The sequence below is a fragment of the Panthera onca genome, chromosome C2 (assembly GCF_046562875.1).
Source record: "Panthera onca isolate mPanOnc1 chromosome C2, mPanOnc1 haplotype 2, whole genome shotgun sequence".
NCBI classification, from domain to species: domain Eukaryota; kingdom Metazoa; phylum Chordata; class Mammalia; order Carnivora; family Felidae; genus Panthera; species Panthera onca.
Genome location: NC_138347.1, coordinates 131,724,467 through 131,742,884, shown reverse-complemented (window position 1 = coordinate 131,742,884; position 18,418 = coordinate 131,724,467). Strand labels below are relative to the sequence as shown.

At 35.7% G+C, this 18,418-nt stretch overlaps 1 protein-coding gene across 2 annotated transcripts in view; it reads left to right on the top strand.

Annotated features, from left to right (window-relative positions):
- ATP2C1 (ATPase secretory pathway Ca2+ transporting 1) overlaps window positions 1–18,418 on the top strand; it is a 172,686-nt gene that overhangs the window by 138,696 nt on the left and 15,572 nt on the right. The window contains exons 20-27 of one of the 2 annotated variants that reach the window (XM_078432345.2): window positions 8,276–8,326; window positions 9,247–9,413; window positions 10,784–10,852; window positions 11,484–11,600; window positions 12,433–12,580; window positions 13,119–13,214; window positions 15,935–16,076; window positions 17,317–17,411. In XM_078432345.2, the coding sequence (XP_078288471.1) occupies window positions 8,276–8,326; window positions 9,247–9,413; window positions 10,784–10,852; window positions 11,484–11,600; window positions 12,433–12,580; window positions 13,119–13,214; window positions 15,935–16,076; window positions 17,317–17,411 (885 nt within the window). Of the gene's footprint in view, window positions 1–8,275; window positions 8,327–9,246; window positions 9,414–10,783; window positions 10,853–11,483; window positions 11,601–12,432; window positions 12,581–13,118; window positions 13,215–15,934; window positions 16,077–17,316; window positions 17,442–18,418 lie in introns of both variants that reach the window. The other variant, XM_078432344.2, reaches the window with a different exon arrangement.

The following is an 18,418-nucleotide window of genomic DNA, read 5'->3' as shown; positions in this document are numbered from 1 at the left end:
TTTATTATTTGCGTTCCCACTAGCAATGTTTTCAAGTTCTGATTGCTCTGCATCCTCCCTAGCACATGGGATTGTTAGTTCCCCCACACCCCATCCTAATAGGTTTATAGTAGTATCTTCTTGTGGTTTTAATTTGTGTTTCCCTCACAATTAATGATGTTGAGTATCTTTCCATGTGCTTAGTTGCCATTTAGATATCTTGTTTAGTGAAGTGTCTGCTCTGCCTATTTTTTAAAAAATTGTGTCTGTTTTCTTACTGAATTTGAGAGTTCTTTATATATTATATATACAAGTCCTTTACCAGATATATGATTTGAAATATTTTTTCCTACTGGCCTATTTTTTTATTCTTTTAGCACTCTTTCAGAGAGCAGAGGTTTCAAATTCTGATGAAGTCTAATTTATTTTTCTTTTATGGATCATGATTTTGATGTCTTCTCTAAGAATACTCTGCTTAACCCAGTGTCACAAAGATTTTTTTTTTACCTATATTTTCTTCCAAAAGTGTTACATTTTTAGGTTTTACACTAAGGTCTGTGATCCAATTTGAATTTTTGTGTATGTTGTGAGAAATGGGTTAAGGTTCAGTTTTTTGCAGATGGATGTTCAATTATTCAGCACCATCTGTTGAAAAGACTCTTTTTTTTCTTTTAGTTTAAATAAATTGGAAAAAAAAGACTGCTTTTTTTCTTTGAAATGCCTTTTTTACCGTTGATTGTAATGCTTTTCTAACAAATTGTTTATAGGAAAAGTATCTCCTCTTCTATAACACAGGCAACTTCTTCAGAGCCTTCAAGTGTAAGATTATTTTAGTATCTTAGGATGTTTTCCGGGGGACTTCAAAGACTGATTTGTGGGTACACAGGTCCTGTAGGAAGCGCCCCATAAGGGATAGGCAGCATTATTACATCTAAGTTCTTGACAGTTCGAATTTCTTGTCATCATTGTTATTCAGCCTATTTATGTACCTGTAATTATGTATCCTTTAAAATAAGTGCTTATCATCTGACATTTATTTTATTAGGCATATTCTACTTATTCATTGACAGTAATAAAATGTGCTACCTTCTTCACTTATTTTACACTCAAAACTGCAAGTTACATAGAACACTGAATTTTCTTAGGTTAATTCCACATCTTAACTCAAAGCTTTTTATAATACAATTTTCTGATTAGAAAATTTGTTCATTAGTAGTATATGTTCATTGTAGAAAAACTGAAAACCTAGAGAAGAGCTAGAATGGAAACTACCTGCAAACAATCCAGATACTCAAAGGTTGTGCAGAGCATCCAAAATAATAAAATAAGTTAACCCATGTCTTTTTTTTTTTTTAATGTTTATTATTTTTGAGAGAGAGAGAGAGAGAGAGATAGGGAGCAAGCAGGGGAGGGGCAGAGAGAGGGAGACACAGAATCCAAAGCAGGCTCCAGGCTGTGAGCTGTCAGCATGGAGCCCTACATGAGACTCGAACTCCTAGACCACAAGATCATGACCTGAGCTGAAGTTGGCTGCTTTAAGTGACTGAGCCACCCAGGTGCCCCAACCCATGTGTTTTTTAAAAAATGTGTTTTGACAAAACCTGGTTGGAACTTAATAGTGTTATAAATGTGAACATTTCATTTAACATCAGCATTTCTGTAATCATAAGTTATCATTATAAAACATGTTTTTAATGGGTACACAGTATTTTGCTTGGATATATTATGTGTGTATAAACACACAGCAAATACATGGTTATATAATCATTTTCGTGTTGAAATTTTAACTTCCATTTATTTTTTGTTACTGTAAACAATGCTTCAAGGATAATAAGAGTAAGCAACTATTTACCATGTACCAGGCAATTCATATATTACATACGTTATCTATTTACTTCTAATAGCCATCTTATAAGAGATGGGCAGACCCATTTTTACAGATGAGGAAACTGAGGCCCAGAGAATTTGGGATACTAATCTGAAATCTCAGAGCTGATAAGTGATAGCAGTGGCATTGGGACTGGGAGTCCAGGTCTGTGTGACTTCTGACTTTGTCATGTGTTGCTTACTGTTTCATTAAATATTATTGTACATGACTTTGTGCCTATCTCTGATTATTTCTGTAGAATAAATTTCATCATGTGAAAAGATTGGACTGATGACCAACACATTTATAAAATGCTTAGCACATATTGGTGAATTGTCCTCTGAAAAGGTTTAGCTTATATTTCCACAAACTGTGCTTCTTACAGTAGCATTAAGTCCCTGGGCCATCAGCCTCACTTGTGCTTAGATTTTAGATACAGTAACTAGTAGAAATGCGCTCTTTTACTCATTTGTTTTCTCTTGCTCAAGCTCTAGTCACTCATGAATGCTGTTTTCAGAGCATCTGGGAGCAGTGTGTGTGTTTGCTTTATTTTACATTTAGTGAGGAAGCTGTTTCCATATTTGAACACGACTTTGTGTGTGTGTGTGTGTGTGTGTGTGTGTGTGTGTGTCCTTTCGTGATAGTTTCTTCCTGACATTTATTTCTGAAAGAATAAATTCTGTATTAGGTTACCTAGGGGTATTGGGACAGAGTGTACATTAGTCAATATATGTGAAATCTGCAGTTAATTAAACATTTTCCCATTAGACCTTTGTTCAACCTTTTCTTCCAAACCTATTCCCAGAGATGGTGACAAGTAGTGAAATTGACAGATTTGAAGTTTCATTTTATTTGCTTTCTTGGTTCACTCTCTGGGCTCTCTGATAAAAATGCTAATGAACTCTGGAAACCAACTTCAAGGTACTTAGAGAAGGAAGAGGCAAATTGCAAATTACAAATTACACCATCAGCCTGGGCAAATTATGCATTAATTATGGCAGATACCCTGATGCTATTCCAAAGAGACTAAAACAATATAAAACCTAAGCTTTGTGAGAAGCTTATTGAATTGCTTCACCTTGTCCTATTCTAAGGAGGAATTCCATAAATACCAGAGCTCCCTTCCAGGTATTTCTTTTGAATACCTAAATCTTTTCTGCAAATACTATTAATGAATTGTTTTAGCTCTTTGAGCTTAGGTGGACTGCCCTTATCCTGTAACTTGTTTTCTTCCCCACTTCATCTTACGTTTATGGAACTCTCTTACAGCCAACATATATACTTGGTCTAATGCTTTTACTTCATACCAGTTTGAATGGCTTTTCTTTTATTAGTGTTAAAAGCAAAAAACTTCTAAATTGCCAGCTTACTGAGATTTCCCCACATGTACTAAATCATATTAATTCTTTTCCTTACTAAAATGTTTTTTAGCTTCCTCTTTCCATAATTCAGTCTCATATTTCATTTCTAACATTACTCTGTCCTTTTAACCTAGAGCCAACAAAAGAGTAGCATGGAAACTCAATTTCGTTTAATTATTTAGAAAGTCTATCTAGGAGTTCTCAATGTTTTTTGTTTATGATTTCTTGTAGTGTGTCCTATATTTCCCATCAATAGAAGTGGACATCCTCTTTTGTTCTTTTTAATAGCAGTACCTTCATTTGTATTACTACCAAAACTATTAATCAAATTCCTGTAATAGAATCCCCAATCTGTGTGCTGTTTGGTTTTTGGTAGGTTGTAAATATTTTATTTCAGTCACCTGTTTTTTGTTTTTGTTTTTTTTCTTTTCTTCAATGCATCTGGTATCTTTATATCTTTCCTGGAAGATTGGGGAAACTTCGGCAGGTTATTTTAATTCCAGGAATATTTTTCATTAATTTCTCCTTTAGTATTTTCCTGTATTCTTCTTAACTTCCTTTTCCTAGCACCCTTGTCTATTAATGTTGATCAAGAGAACTGTGAGTGATGGGGTGCCTGGGTGGCTCAGCTGGTTAAGCATCCAGCTCTTAATTTCTGCTCAGATCATGACCTCACGGTTGTGAGTTTGAGCCCTGCATTGGGCTCTGTGCTGAACGTGGAGCCTGCTTGGGATTCTTTGATTCCTTCTCTCTCTTCTCTCTCTGCCCCTCCCCTGCTCGCTCTCTCTCAAATAAATAAATAAACATTAAAAAAAAAAAACCTTTGAGTGCTAACCACAAATATGACACTGTAAAGAAGGACCAATGAGAAGAGAAAAAATTATTCCCTAAACCTGCTCCTTTTCAGAGTTCTATTTCTTTTCCACTGTCCTTTTACCATCCTGTCCTCATCCTATCTTTTTCTCTCTTGCTTCCAAGCTACATGATTTTATTGTGTGCTTTATCTTTAATCAGTATATTCTTTTTTTGTTGTTAGGTAGAGAAACGGATATAAAGGTGAAAAGATTATGAATAGAGGAAATTCATTTACCCCCAAGTCTAATCTAGCTCTGTGATACAGTGATGTAGCTCAGTCTCTAGTCCTTTCCATATTTTTTTGTTTTAAATCTTATTTCTTTAGGCCATAATTTTGAGTCGCTAAATTTAGTGTTTTTAGTCACCTAAATGATTGATCTGCTCTTCTGGTGCTTTAAGAACAAATTTTACTCTGTACCACATGCAAAGCGCCAACTGAGTTTTCATTAAAATCTGCTTGGTCTCGAAACTGCTGCTCTTATTTTTGAGTTGCCATCAAACCTTTGAAATACTAAAATCTTATATCAGGTCGTAGCTATACCGGCTGCACGTCAAGTAATTTGTTAGTGTACAAAAGAAATATGCTTTCAGTCCAACAGTTGGCATGTCCTCGTGGCTGCCATTGTCAGTGATATAATGGCATGATTTGCGATGGTTCAAATGACGTGCAGTGAGTGTAACAAAGGCAAAATTTTACTCTGTTCAACCTGAGTGGTGGTAGTTAGCCTTTGATTTAAATATTCTGGAAAATCTGCAGTCTTTGCTAAATACTCCTGTATTTCAATGCTGTGTGCTATATGATTAATTTCTGCAGTAATATTGAATTGTCACTCAGAAGGTAACAATATACTTTCAATACAGATGTACTTTAGTCCTTTTTAATGACATACTAAAGAGTCCAAAGGATTTTGAGCTTTTTAAAAACGAAATATATTCTCCAAATATGATTTATGTGATTCATGGTATCTAAAGGCCCTAGGCATAAGTAGTAATGTGATGTTACAGTTAAATTGAGTCTTTTGCCTAAGAAAATAATCCTCGTTTGTTTTAGACCGTTATTAAAATTGGGAGAGAAACTGGGTACAGTCTATTTGATGGTACTAAATTCAGTGATTTATTCATTTTATATGTATTTATAGAGGACTGCCTTCAGGGAGCTTATAGTCTAAGATAAGTAAATATATACATTGTGTCAGATAAGTGCTAAGGAGCACCAACAAAAGCAGGGAGTAGAGAGAGTAAAGATTGAAGAGGTAAATTGAAATCTTTAGATAACATGACTAGGAAAGACCTTATTACCGAGAAACTGCTTGACAAAGGAGCAGCCCATGTAATATCTGAGGAAAGAGCACTCCAGACGAGGGAACACACGTGCAAAGACCTTGAGGCGAGTGTGCCTCGTGTGTTTAAGGAACAGGGTGGAGGCCGCGTAGGTGTAGTTCAGGTGAAAAAAGACAAATGAGGAGGAAGGGGTAGGTAGTAATGGGCTTTGGCTTTCATTCTGAGGAAGATAGGAAGTCATTGGAGGGTTTTGAGCAGAAGACAGATGTGATCTGGCTTCTGTTTTAGCAGTTTCACTGTGGTCACTTCGTTGAGAAGAGACTGCAGGAGACAAGGGCAGAAATAAAAAATCAGTTCATATATTGGCCCAGAGTATTGGCAATGGGTTTAGAGTAAGGAGGTTGAAGTTTGGATTTATTTGAGGATGGAGCCAATAGGATTTGCTGTTAAACTGCTTGTGGCATGTGAGAGAAGAGGAGGAATTGAGCCGGAGCGACTAGGAGGATATACTTGCCATTAGCAGAGGATATGAAGGACATGTATTTTGGGAAATAAAAGGGGTTCAGTTTGTGATATTTTTAAGTCTTAGATGAGACATCCAAAAGGAACTTTGGAATAGGTGGGTGGATTAATTTCACTGGTCTGGATTTTAGAAGAGATTCTGGGGTTGAAGACAAAAATGCATAAAAATAAAATCTAAATCTCTAAGGCTGGATGAGATCACCTAGGGACAGGTGGAGATTCTTAGACCTTTTGTAGAGAGGAATCTAAGAACAGAGTCCTGAAATATTCCAAGATTCAGACTTCAGGGAGGTCCGGAGGAGCCTGCAAAAGAGGGGCAGCCAGAAAGGTAGGAGGAAGACCAGGAGAAGTAAGACCAGGAAAGGTAGGAGGAAGACCAGGTGATCATGGAAGCCAAGAGCAGAAAGTATTTCAGGAGGAGGGAATTACCGGCTATGTTAGCGTGCTGCTGAGAGCGTCAGTCAGAAAAGAAATGACCACTGGTATGAGCAAAGCAGGTCGTCTTTAATAGTCTTCAGCAGGGGTTTCAGCGCAGTGGTGGGGGCAGCAGCCCAACTGGGATGGAGTCGAGAGAGCATGAGAAAAGGGGAAATGGGAGATGGCAAGTACAGAGGAGTTTTGCTATAAAGAAGGAGGAAAATGTAGGGTAGTGCCCAAAACAAGAAGGGAAGTTTTTGGTTTTATTTTTATTTAAATGGAAGAAATAATCGAATGTTTGTATACTGATGATAACGATGCGTCAGTGAGGAAAAGATTTTGATGCAAGAGAGGATAGAATTTCTGGAGCAATGATCTTTAAATAGGTCAGAAGGTAGAATATTTGACCCGTGTGCTAGGAGCATATTTAGTTCATCTATAATAAAAGGAGAGAAGGAAAGGATAGTGCTTGGATACAGATATTGGATGGTGGGAATTAGAGAAGTTCTTTCCTCATTCTGTTTTCTTTGAAGTGGGAAGCAAAGTTGTCAACGGAGCCTAGGGTGGAGATGGTGATAAATTGGAAGTATGAGGAGAGAAAACTTAGTATGAACTAATCCTCTAGGACAGTAGGGAGAAGAATGGTATATTATGTAGTTATTAAAATCGCCGTGACTTAAGTGTTGTTGGAAAGAGTGACAGTGAAGCAGAAGTTCATTAAGTCACAGGGATGAGAAGTACGGTGTAAGGAACATAGTCCATAGTGTTATAATAATGTGTAATGATGGATGGTAACTACTCTTATGGTGAGCATTGTGTAATGTATAGAATTGTGAATCACTGTGTTGTACATGTGAAACTAATACAACATTGTATTCATTAAAACAAAAATCTGAAAAACATTTTGTGAAACATGGGGGAGTGACCTGGAGCAGTGAATGCCTGCAGTTAGTAGGAAGTATAGTATCCTGTGACCTTCAAAACTGAGGTTTTATGAATAAAAAAGGGGGAATGAAAGACACCTACCCCTGTCTAGGCTCTCCTGGTGGTACTCTTTGGGAGGACTGTAGGGATGGCTTTGCTGTGTGCAAAATTAAGTTAGAGCAATGTGCAAAAGCGGAGGATACAGGGGATGTTGTTGATGTCTGCCTTTGGGGCACAGTGAAGGGGTTTGAGGAGACCAGGAGATGGCATCAGAAAAGGGAATTAAATGCATGGTTTGGAGGGATAAGATCATATAAACTGTTGGAGATATAGTGTAGGAGAACCTAAAGAATTAAAATGAAGAGGGAGAATGAGCAGATACTTGATGCTATATTTTTTATTACTTTTTTAGTGTTTATGTATTTTTTGAGAGAGAGAGGCAGAGCATGACCAGAGGAGGGGCAGAGAGAGAGAGGGAGACCCAGAATCCAAAGCAGGCTCCAGGCTCTGAGCTGTCAGCACAGAGCTCTATGCGGGGCTTGAATCTCATGAACCGTGAGATCATGACCTGAGCCGAAGTCAGATGCTTAACCAACTGAGCCACCCAGGCTCCCCGACACTTGACACTTTATAAACAACAACAATAACAAAACCACAACAACAGCAAAAAAGGCAGCTGTTCTTTATCCTTCCTGAAGACAGAATGAAGGGAAAAGGCTGTTTTTGTTGTTTGCCAGTGTAATGAAGAAACATATGGAGGTGAATTCTTCCTTCTCTGTCTCTGAAACATTTCAAGAATAAGGCTGTTTCTCTTCAGACTTTAAACATAGTGGGTTAAATTGGATAACTTGTTTAGATTGTGTATTTCCGGTGCTACTGTTGGTAAAGTTTGAAGTGATCATGTCAAATGAGTGTCTTAACAGATATGACCTATTGCTTAAACTTGATCTCTGTGGCAAAGTAAATATACTTTAAATAGATAATTTTTAAAAATCTGGGTCATAAATGCATGAGTTATTCTGATATTTCTTAACATTGAAGATTTTTAGTGTATCCTGTGTTTTTACAGGTTGCGGTATTTTACAGAGCTAGTCCAAGGCACAAGATGAAAATTATTAAGGTGGGTCTCTAAAAATCCAATTGTTTTATCGCTATCTCCAACATGCTACTTCTTGTCTTTCATTATGATTGCATTACTAGGAATGTTGATAGAACATTAAAGTAAAAGGTATTGTGAAGCAAAAGAGGTGATTATTATTTTTTTTTTAGAGCTTGAAATTGAAGCATTAATAGAGAATGTAGTTAGCAAAGGAAGATGTAGAAGAAACCTTGAATGAAATATCTGCAAGTACAACCTTCTTTAAAACATTGACATTGTAGTCGTATGTTCTGACAGGAGTCCATAGCCAAATCATCCCAGTGTAATTAGCAGTAATTGCTTAGAAACTGAATAAATAGAGCAAGAAAAGGAGATATTATGAGGAAATAATATTTAAAAACTTATGGTTATTTATATTAATCAGTAAATATATACAAAGCAACTGACGTAGTATCCATTAGTTAAAGGGCTTAAGTTCTTAATCACAATAGCCCTCCATTGCATTAGTTAAAAGTTTCTCAGCCTTCATACTATTGACATTTTGGGCTGGATTCTTTGTTGTGAGGGCCTGTCCTGTACCTCGTAGGATGTTTAGCAGCATCCCTGGCCCCTACCCTCTAGATGCCAGTAGCATCCAGTCATGATAGTAAAAAATATCTCCAGACATTGCCAAATGTCCCCTACAAGGCAAAATTGCCCCTGAGAGCCACTGTATAATTAACTCTAGATCAGACTTTAGACATGGTTCTCACACATGAGACTATTAATAAAAACTTTTTCTAAACTTTATCTTAACACCTCCATATATTGAAGGTTGTTGAAAAATTGGTGGTCTGTCTTGTTTCCAGTCTTTATTATATGAGTAAAATAGGAGTTATTTATCCCTTTATCTTTGTGGAAGCAACATTTTTATCAGAATCCCCCCCGCCCCCCCACTCCAGTCTCTACAGAAGAACGGCTCAGTTGTAGCCATGACAGGAGATGGAGTCAACGATGCAGTTGCTCTGAAGGCTGCAGACATTGGAGTTGCAATGGGTCAGACTGGCACAGACGTTTGCAAAGAGGCAGCAGACATGATCCTTGTGGATGATGATTTCCAAACCATAATGTAAGTTTTGTTTCAGTGAATGCACATCAGAGAATCTTTTCCCATCTTTTTCTGTACCCATCTCCAGACAGTTCAACTGGAAAAGAATTAGTATAGTCACTGTTTAAATATGTGCACAGTGGATGAACTATTTTACTAGGATTAATTAATCTTATTTATGGCCTAGGGTATAGTTTCGAAGAAAATTATCTGTATGGAATGAAAAGGATATAATAAATGGCAGAGTCACTCATTTAAGAAATATTTATTGAGTGCCAGCCAGATGTCACATTTTTCTGGCCACCAGTGTAGTGGCACAGCAGTAAACCTTAATGGAGCCTTTATTCTACTTAAATTCAGTCTATTAGAAATATGCCTATGTGGCTTTACAATAAGTATTAAAATAATCAAATCTCTATCCATACCTATTGCCTTCTGTCTGTAATTGTCCCTGTTGTCAGTGATACAAGTGATTATGTTTTAAATAGCGTTGTCTCCTTCAGCCATGGTTTCTAATTGATTTAAGATTCTTATGTTATACCTGGTAATGTCAGTTGCACAATGTTCATGTGGGGGTCCCCTGACTCTTGTTACTTGATAATCACCTGTTAGATAACCTGAGTCCTCCTCAGTTCAGTGACACATGCTAATTAAATGTCCAGGGTACTTCATTAACCCATCGGGGCCTGAAGTGGAGCATGCGGGAGCTCTGAATTGCCACGCTTTTGTAGGGATATAGGGTTTTTTTTTTCTTTGCATTCTGAGACTTGTATAAAAATCTTGAAAGGAAGGGGAAGTTGTTTAAAAAACATGTATTTTCCTAGATTTAACCAAATGAGAATTTAAATGAATCTTTGTAAACCATATTCTTTATATAATTCTGTTAAAGCAGAATTTCTAATTGTATGTAGGAACAATAGTAGCTTATGTGCTAGATTTCTAATATATTTTATTGCCATTTAATTCCTGACATACATTAATTTAATTCCTTACCATGCATGCGTCTTTACCTTTAAGAAAAATAAAATTGAAGGGGTAAAGAAGCTCATTATTTTAGTGTTATAAATGTGTAGTATTGTCTGTTGTGTAAAAAGACAGTGTTATGATTGTAATGTTGAAATATCTTTAAGAATAAGAATTTTAATATTGTATAATGAAATTAGTTCAGGTAGAGCTTCACAGATGTGACTTTAATTCTTTACCAGAATAATGTTTCCATATTTGTTTCTAATCTTAATATGTGAAGAAAATAACAGACTCTTTTTTAGTGATGGATGTGTTATATCAGTTGGAAACTTGTTTTCAAAAGTAGGTCTTTGGTGTTTTAGAGTAAATATATCTTTATTTTTGTATGATAATTATCACTTATTTTTTTTTTTTTTAACTTTCAGGTCTGCAATTGAAGAGGGTAAAGGGATTTATAATAATATTAAAAATTTTGTTAGATTCCAGCTGAGCACGTAAGTTTATAAGAAGTTTGTCACCATGGGTCTTATAGATAAATTATGTGACAAGTAGAATTCAAGCAGAATGCTTAGAAGCTTTTTGGCTATTTCTGAGTGTTGTTCATATGTAACTTTTCCAAAATGAAAATTAATTCTATCCTAAAATTAAAAATGGCAAGATAAAGAGATGATGTCTAAGTCATCATCAAAATATATAAACCTTTGTGGTTTATTTACTAGCTCCAGAAATAACCAAGGAAGCAGTGTCAAATCTTAGTGTGTTTCCTTGGTATCTTTTTCCAAAAGTAGAAGGGCTTTTCTGTAGTCAAAAAATAGTTGCCAAAATATTGTTGAAACTGTTAACTATACTGTAATAACAGCTATTCTGAACTCAGTGTTTAAAATCTTCCTCTATTTGTTATTATCTAAACATCTTGAAATCCTTTATTTAAATGCTGTGGATTATAAAGTTTAACTTTAGCTTCAGAATATTCACACCTGAATGAAGCATAGGGTAATTGGATATACAGACTTCCTTTAAAAGCACAGTAGTAAAATGAGATTTTCAAATGCTAAGGAAGTGCTATAAAAGTAGTAGGAAGTATACTATGCTGACAGATTTTTTTCAATTACTTTTTTTCAACAGGAGTATAGCAGCATTAACTTTAATCTCATTGGCTACATTAATGAACTTTCCTAATCCTCTCAATGCCATGCAGATTTTGTGGATCAATATAATTATGGATGGACCTCCAGCTCAGAGGTAAGAGTTTTTTTATGCATGAGCTAGTAGAAAGACAAGGAAGGTGTGATATACTGATGATTAAGTTTTAATATTTTATTCATGGATAGGATTGGAAATCTATCATGCAGCAACACGTTTGTTATACATTGTATGATGTGTGCATATATCATTTACTCTCTTTGGGTGTTTGTTGACCTGTCATGGACCGAGCTTTTGCACTGTGTTAGATGCCCATTCTTAAGTTGAGAACAGATCAGGGTATATAGATACAGTTCCTGTTCTCAGGAAGAAAGCTTTTGTCTCTAAGAATGGGATGTAATGGAGAAATCCTGAGTTTAGTGTTACTACCTGGGTTCTTTTGTCAATTTTAGAGACTTTGGGAAAGTATTGAGACTTAAGCATGTAAGTATTTTCTTCTGTAATGGGGCCTTAGATGCTGCTTCCCAGCAGAAAGAATAATTGACTGATGCATGTCAGCAGCCATTACAATAAGTCATCCTGCTTAAAATCTCCTTGCCTGAAAAGGTATTTCAGGGTTTATGCGGTAGCTAAGTATTTCAGGCCATATTTGAAATAAGTAAATTTATATGTAAATGAAGTTGGACAATTTTTTTGAAATTTGACCATCAATCTCCCATCAAACTATGCCAAATAAACAAGAGTAAAAGAAGGAAGAGTGATAAAATCCATGGTTATTTTTGAGTAATTATAGCCAAGGTTTTTATGGTCAACATTTTGTTTCCATAAGAAGACATTTCATTTCCTGGATAATTGAGGTTAATGGGATTATGAAAATAACAAATCAAAACCTAAAACTTTAAAGTAATTCACTTTTCCATTTGTTTTGAAGCCTTGGAGTAGAACCAGTGGATAAAGATGTCATTCGTAAACCTCCGCGAAACTGGAAGGACAGCATATTGACCAAAAACCTGATACTTAAAATACTTGTTTCATCTATAATCATTGTTTGTGGGACTTTGTTTGTCTTCTGGCGGGAGGTATAGTTACTTGATAAGCTCTGCCTTAATAACATGCATTCTGTATGATAGGATTCACTTTTTTTGGTGTTTTACATAGAAGCCTGGAAAGTTAAGAGAGCTCTTTGGAAAACATGATAACAAAAACATTTAAAAATAGTTTGATTTCAGGCTTTATGGGTTAATAGAATTGCTTATTCATTTATTAGAATAGTTTAAATCTGCAGAGACATACCAGTACAATAAAAATTAATATATTAAAATTTGGGGAGAAACTAGAAAATCTGAGTCCTTACTGCTATTTTATTACATCAAAAAAGAAAGTTGTTTTAATATCCAATATGTGGTTTGTGAGAAGACTTTTTACTTTATTTAAATTACAGCTATTCATTAGTGACTTTCTTAAATGGCATATAGGAAGTATAGCCAGCTTCTATGTTTTATATCTTAGACTACAGCTCTTTCATTTTAAAGCAAAGAAAATATTAACCTTTTACAAGCATGCAGTATTTGTCCATTAAATTCACCCACTGAAAATCATTCTTTTTTCTCGTGACAGCTACGAGACAATGTGATAACACCTCGAGACACAACAATGACGTTCACGTGCTTTGTATTTTTCGATATGTTCAATGCACTAAGTTCCAGATCCCAGGTAAGCTTAGGTGATCTTAGCTGGCTGATTGAATTGGTAGAGTACTAATTGTAAGTAGGCAAGGATTGTGGGGTTTTAGCTGATTTTGTCACCACAGATTACAGCCCCAGATACAGATACGTCTACCCACAAACATGTCATAATGGGGATGGGGCATTTGAGACGATGATAGCCTTAACTTTGACCAGAAGATCCAAGAAAATCATAGGTGTCAGCACTTGGTGTTTCTTCTTTCTATTCTCTTATTATCTGTAGTTTTACAATAGGTTCAAGTTAACATATCTGAGAGTATTAGACAAAACTCATGGGTTCTCTTAAGATGGTATTAGTCTCATTTAAAAAATGTTTTTAATGTTTATTTTTGGGACAGAGAGAGAAAGACAAAGTGCGAGTGGAGGAGGGGCAGAGAGAGAGGGAGACAGAATCCTAAGCAGGCTCCGGGCTCTGAACAGTCAGCACAGAGCCCTCGGGGCTTGAACCATGAGCTAGCTGTAAGATCATGACCTGAGCCAAAGTCAGATCCTTAGCCGACTGAGCCATCCAGGCACCCTGGTATTAGTCTCATTTTAGAAGAAAGTGTTGTTAGAAGTACAAGAACAATTTTGTGTATATTAATGTTTTCCCATTACTTCTGTCAGTGTGTCAGAGCTTAGGACATTTTAAATTTGATTTTCTTCCCATGTTGTATCTTTTTTAATTTTAATTAAAAAAAATTTTTTTTACATTTATTTACTTTTGAGAAACAGTGAGACAAAGCGTGAGCAGGGGAGGGGCAGAGAAAGAAGGAGATACAGAATCTGAAGCAGGCCTCAGGCTCTGAGCTGTCCGTGGTCAGCATGGAGCCTGATGCGGGGCTCGAACCCACAAACTGTGAGATCATGATCTGATCTGAAGTCAAACGCTCAACCGACTGAGCCACCCAGGTGCCCCATTTAAAAATTTTTTTTAATGTTTATTTTATTTTTGAGAAAGAGAGACCGTGCACACACACATGCGGGGGAGGGGCAGAGAGAGGGAGACACAGAATCCAAAGTAGGCTCCAGTCTCTGAGCTGTCAGCACAGAGCCTGATGCGGGGCTCGAACCCACAAACTGGGCGTTCATGACCTGATCCGAGGTCGGATGCTTAACCGACTGAGCCACCCAGGGGCCCCTCTTCCCATGTTGTATGTTAAGATGTGATTGCCTTTTTCTTGATTGAAGTGTTTTGATAGAAAATAATGGGCTATGGGCTAGAACCTAGTAGTACTTTTGAGCATAATTGTTTTTGAAAACTGGGTTCTATTTTGAGGCCTGACCATTCATTTCAATTTTAGAATACCTTATAAATCCTCAGTTACGTCTTTTACTATTTGCCATCCTGGAACTTTCCAAGTGTAATGAATTATCATTAATTTAGATTAAGTTTTGAATAAGCTACAACATTTTTTGTTTTATGAAAGGTAGTTTTACATTTTTAGTACACACATAATTAGGTCTAAACTTCTAGAGGGGGTGCCTGGGTGGTTCAGTCGGTTAAGTGTCTGACCCCAATCCAGGTCATGATCTTGCAGTTTGAGGGTCTGAGCCCTGCATCGGGCTCTGTGCTGATAGCTCAGATCCTGGAGCCTGCTTTGGATTCTGTGTCTCCCTCTCTCTCTGCCCTCCCCTGCTTGCACTCTGTCTCTCTCTCTTTCTCTTAAGAGCAAATAAACATTAAAAAAAAAAAAAAAAAAAAAAAAAAAAAAGCTTTTAGATTATCTACCTTAATGGATAGAAATGGTTTTTGTTGTGATGAGCACTGGGTGTTGTCTGTAAGTGGTGAATCAGTGAATTCTACTCTTGAAACCAATATTGCACTGTATGTTAATGAAATAAATTTAAATAAATAAATTAATTTAAAAAATGATTTATCAAAGTAATCATACAAATAAAGTTTCTTATGTTTTGGAATGCTAAAGTTTCTTTTCTTTCTGTGGTCTTGCTGTTAATCTTCAGTCTTTTAGAGAAAACTCTTTCATGATAAAGAGAAGCATTTTTTTTTTTTTTTTTTTTAATGTGTGTATGTGTGAGAGAGAGAGAATCATAAGCAAGCTCTGCACTGTCTGTGCAGAGCCCGATGCAGGGTTCCATCTCCTGAACCATGAGATCAAGACCTGAAACTGGAGAGTGTTATGCTAAGTGAAATAAGTCATACAGAGAAAGACATACCAGATGTTTTCACTCCTATGTGGATCCTGAGAAACTTAACAGAAGACCACGGGGGAGGAGAAGGGGGGAAAAAAAAAGTAGAGAGGGAGGGAGGCAAACCATAAGAGACTCCTAAAAACTGAGAATAAACTGAGGGTTGATGGGGGGTGGGAGGAAGGGGAGGGTGGGTGATAGGCATTGAGGAGGGCACCTGTTGGGATGAGCACTGGGTGTTGTGTGGAAACCAATTTGATAATAAATTTCGTATAAAAAATTTTTTAAAATCCTGAAGAAAAAAAAAAGACCTGAGCCAAAATCAGGAGTTGGCCGCTCAACTGAGTGAGCCACCCAGGCGCTCCGAAGAGAAGCTGCTTTAATTTGTACCCTTATTCCATCTGAATTATTCCAAAAGAATAGTTAAAATTAAGAGATTTCGTGCTATTGCCATTGTGAAATTCAGTCCAGCTTATTAATAATTGGAGATGATTGTAATAATAAAGACGTTGTTTCAGGGACCAAGGAATAATATTTATCTCTTTGCTCTGCCAACAGACCAAGTCTGTATTTGAGATTGGACTCTGCAGTAATAAAATGTTTTGCTACGCAGTTCTTGGATCCATCATGGGACAGTTGTTAGTTATTTACTTTCCTCCACTTCAAAAAGTTTTTCAGACTGAGAGCCTAAGTATACTGGGTAAAGAAAATGTTATCTTTTTATAATTTATATATTTTAGATGAAGTATTATATTTTCTAATGCATTTGTTTGAATAAAAATTGCCTTTTAAAAAGTGAGATAAAAAAGTGAGAGACCTGTGTTCTATTTTTTTTTCATTTGAGCAAGTTTAGGGGAGACACTTGCCTAACTCTAGACTTTAAAATTTTTTTGTAATTTTTTTCCTGTAATATTTTATAGATTATCAGTTGTCAGATTGTATTTGATGATTCTGAACTATAGCAAACAAAAACTTGTTATGGAGTAATTGTAGTTTATAACTTTTCAATCTTGTATGAAGAAAAATCTAGATTTAAGCTCACTGAAAACCAGATTGCTCTTCTTTAAAGTTAGTGTCAATAATTAAACGAATATTTCACTATTCTTACTTGCTAATTCATTATTTACAAAATAACAGTCTGACCCTGAAAGCAGGAAATTTTAATCAGATTGTATGGAAGATAGGCATTATTCTTTCACATACTATGTATTAAACGTATAGGATACAGTGTATTTAAAAATAAATCTTCTATGTAAGTGTGAGGGCTGGTGTATTTTAAAGTTAATTTGGGTATTTATGAAAATAAGTTCTGAAGTCTCACTGTGTTTTATGCTATAAGTTACAATTTACCTTAAAGTTGAACTGGCTTTTAGTATTTTAATTTCATATTTACACTGTTCCTCTTAAAAAAAAGTGGAGTCTTAAGGAGATAGCTGCAGTTTTTCAAGCAATGAATAAGAATGAGATAGTGTGGATACTATTGTAAAGACATGATCTTTAAATGATGAGTAGAATTCTAGGGTCTCGAATGGAATAGATAGAAATTTCTAAGTAATCTTTAGATAGGCATTTTTCAGTCAAATCAGTTACCACTGCTTGAATAGCCTTTTAAAAAGGCTGTATAAGGTCTATTAAATAGAAAAGGCCTCTTGTATTGTTGTTACAGGTTATGGTTATGAGGTTATGGTTCTGGGAAAGTAGTCCGAGGACTTGGGTTCTAGCTCTGGCTGCTGCCTTTTCTAGCTATATAACTTGGGATTAATACATTTTGAGCCTTACTTTCCTCAATTTTAAACTGAGGCTGATTGTATGTACCCCATGGAATGCTGTGAGACAGTGTATTTTAAAAAGTTCTGGTAAAATGCTGGAAAAATGTAAGCTATTAAACTTTGCAACTGTGTTTCAAAGAATTGTAAGATGCACCTTATTTTCTCTTGCAGATCTGCTGTTTCTTTTGGGTCTCACCTCATCAGTATGCATAGTAGCCGAAATTATAAAGAAGGTGGAAAGGAGCAGGGAAAAGATCCAGAAGCATGTTAGTTCGACATCGTCGTCTTTTCTTGAAGTATGATGCATATTGCATTCTTTTATTTGCAAACTAGGAATTGCAGTCTGAGGATCATTTAGAAGGGCAAGTTCCAGAGGATAATGAAGATTTGAGAACTTTTTAACTTTCCATTGACTAAAAATGAGTGTTATGTTAAAGACTTGATTTGAGACTTTAACCTGCTGGCAGTCCCAAATGAAATTATGCAACTTTGATAACATATTTCTTGATTTAAATTGGCTTTTGCAATTGAGTGGAACTTTATAAAGCATATGGGCAGTTATTTAATTAAAAAAAAAAAAAAAAAGACAAAACCTGAACCACCTTTGCACTTAAAGAGGTCTAACTATACACTATCTATCTTAGATAGATACAAATTTTTTTTAATTTTTAAATATTGTACTATTTATGGTGGTGGGGCTTTCTTACTAATACACAAATAAATTTAGTCATTTCAAAGGCATTCTTTTGGTTTAGAAGTTGATTCCCAGGAGTGCCATATTTCAGCTACTGTATTTCCTTTTTCCTGCAATGTAAGCAGCACAGATACCTTGTGTTACCAGTTTTGTATCACGTTTTTTGCACAGGATGTGACCACTGTCAGATCACTGTTCTTTTCTTTCTTTTTGTGATTGAAAAGCCTATACTGCAATTTGAAGTAAATGTTTGCTTTTCTTAGTAAGTGTAAATGGTTGCTTTTTTTTTGTTTTGTTTTGTTTTGTTTTAAGTTACGAGTCTTTGGTCTAGCAAAATTACTACAGGGTTATCAAGTGGCATTCTAGGTAGAGTAGCTTTGTCTATAATTAACACTTAGTTATAGAATCAAAAGTATTTAATAGTGATGGGGCTGAAATTTATAACAGATTATATTAACATGTTATGCCTCTTTTTTGAGTTAAATATAAATATGCACTTTGTCAAGTATCATTTTGTCATCCCTTAAATATAAATCCAAGTACCTCACATGAATAACTGGATTTTATTTTTCTTAACGT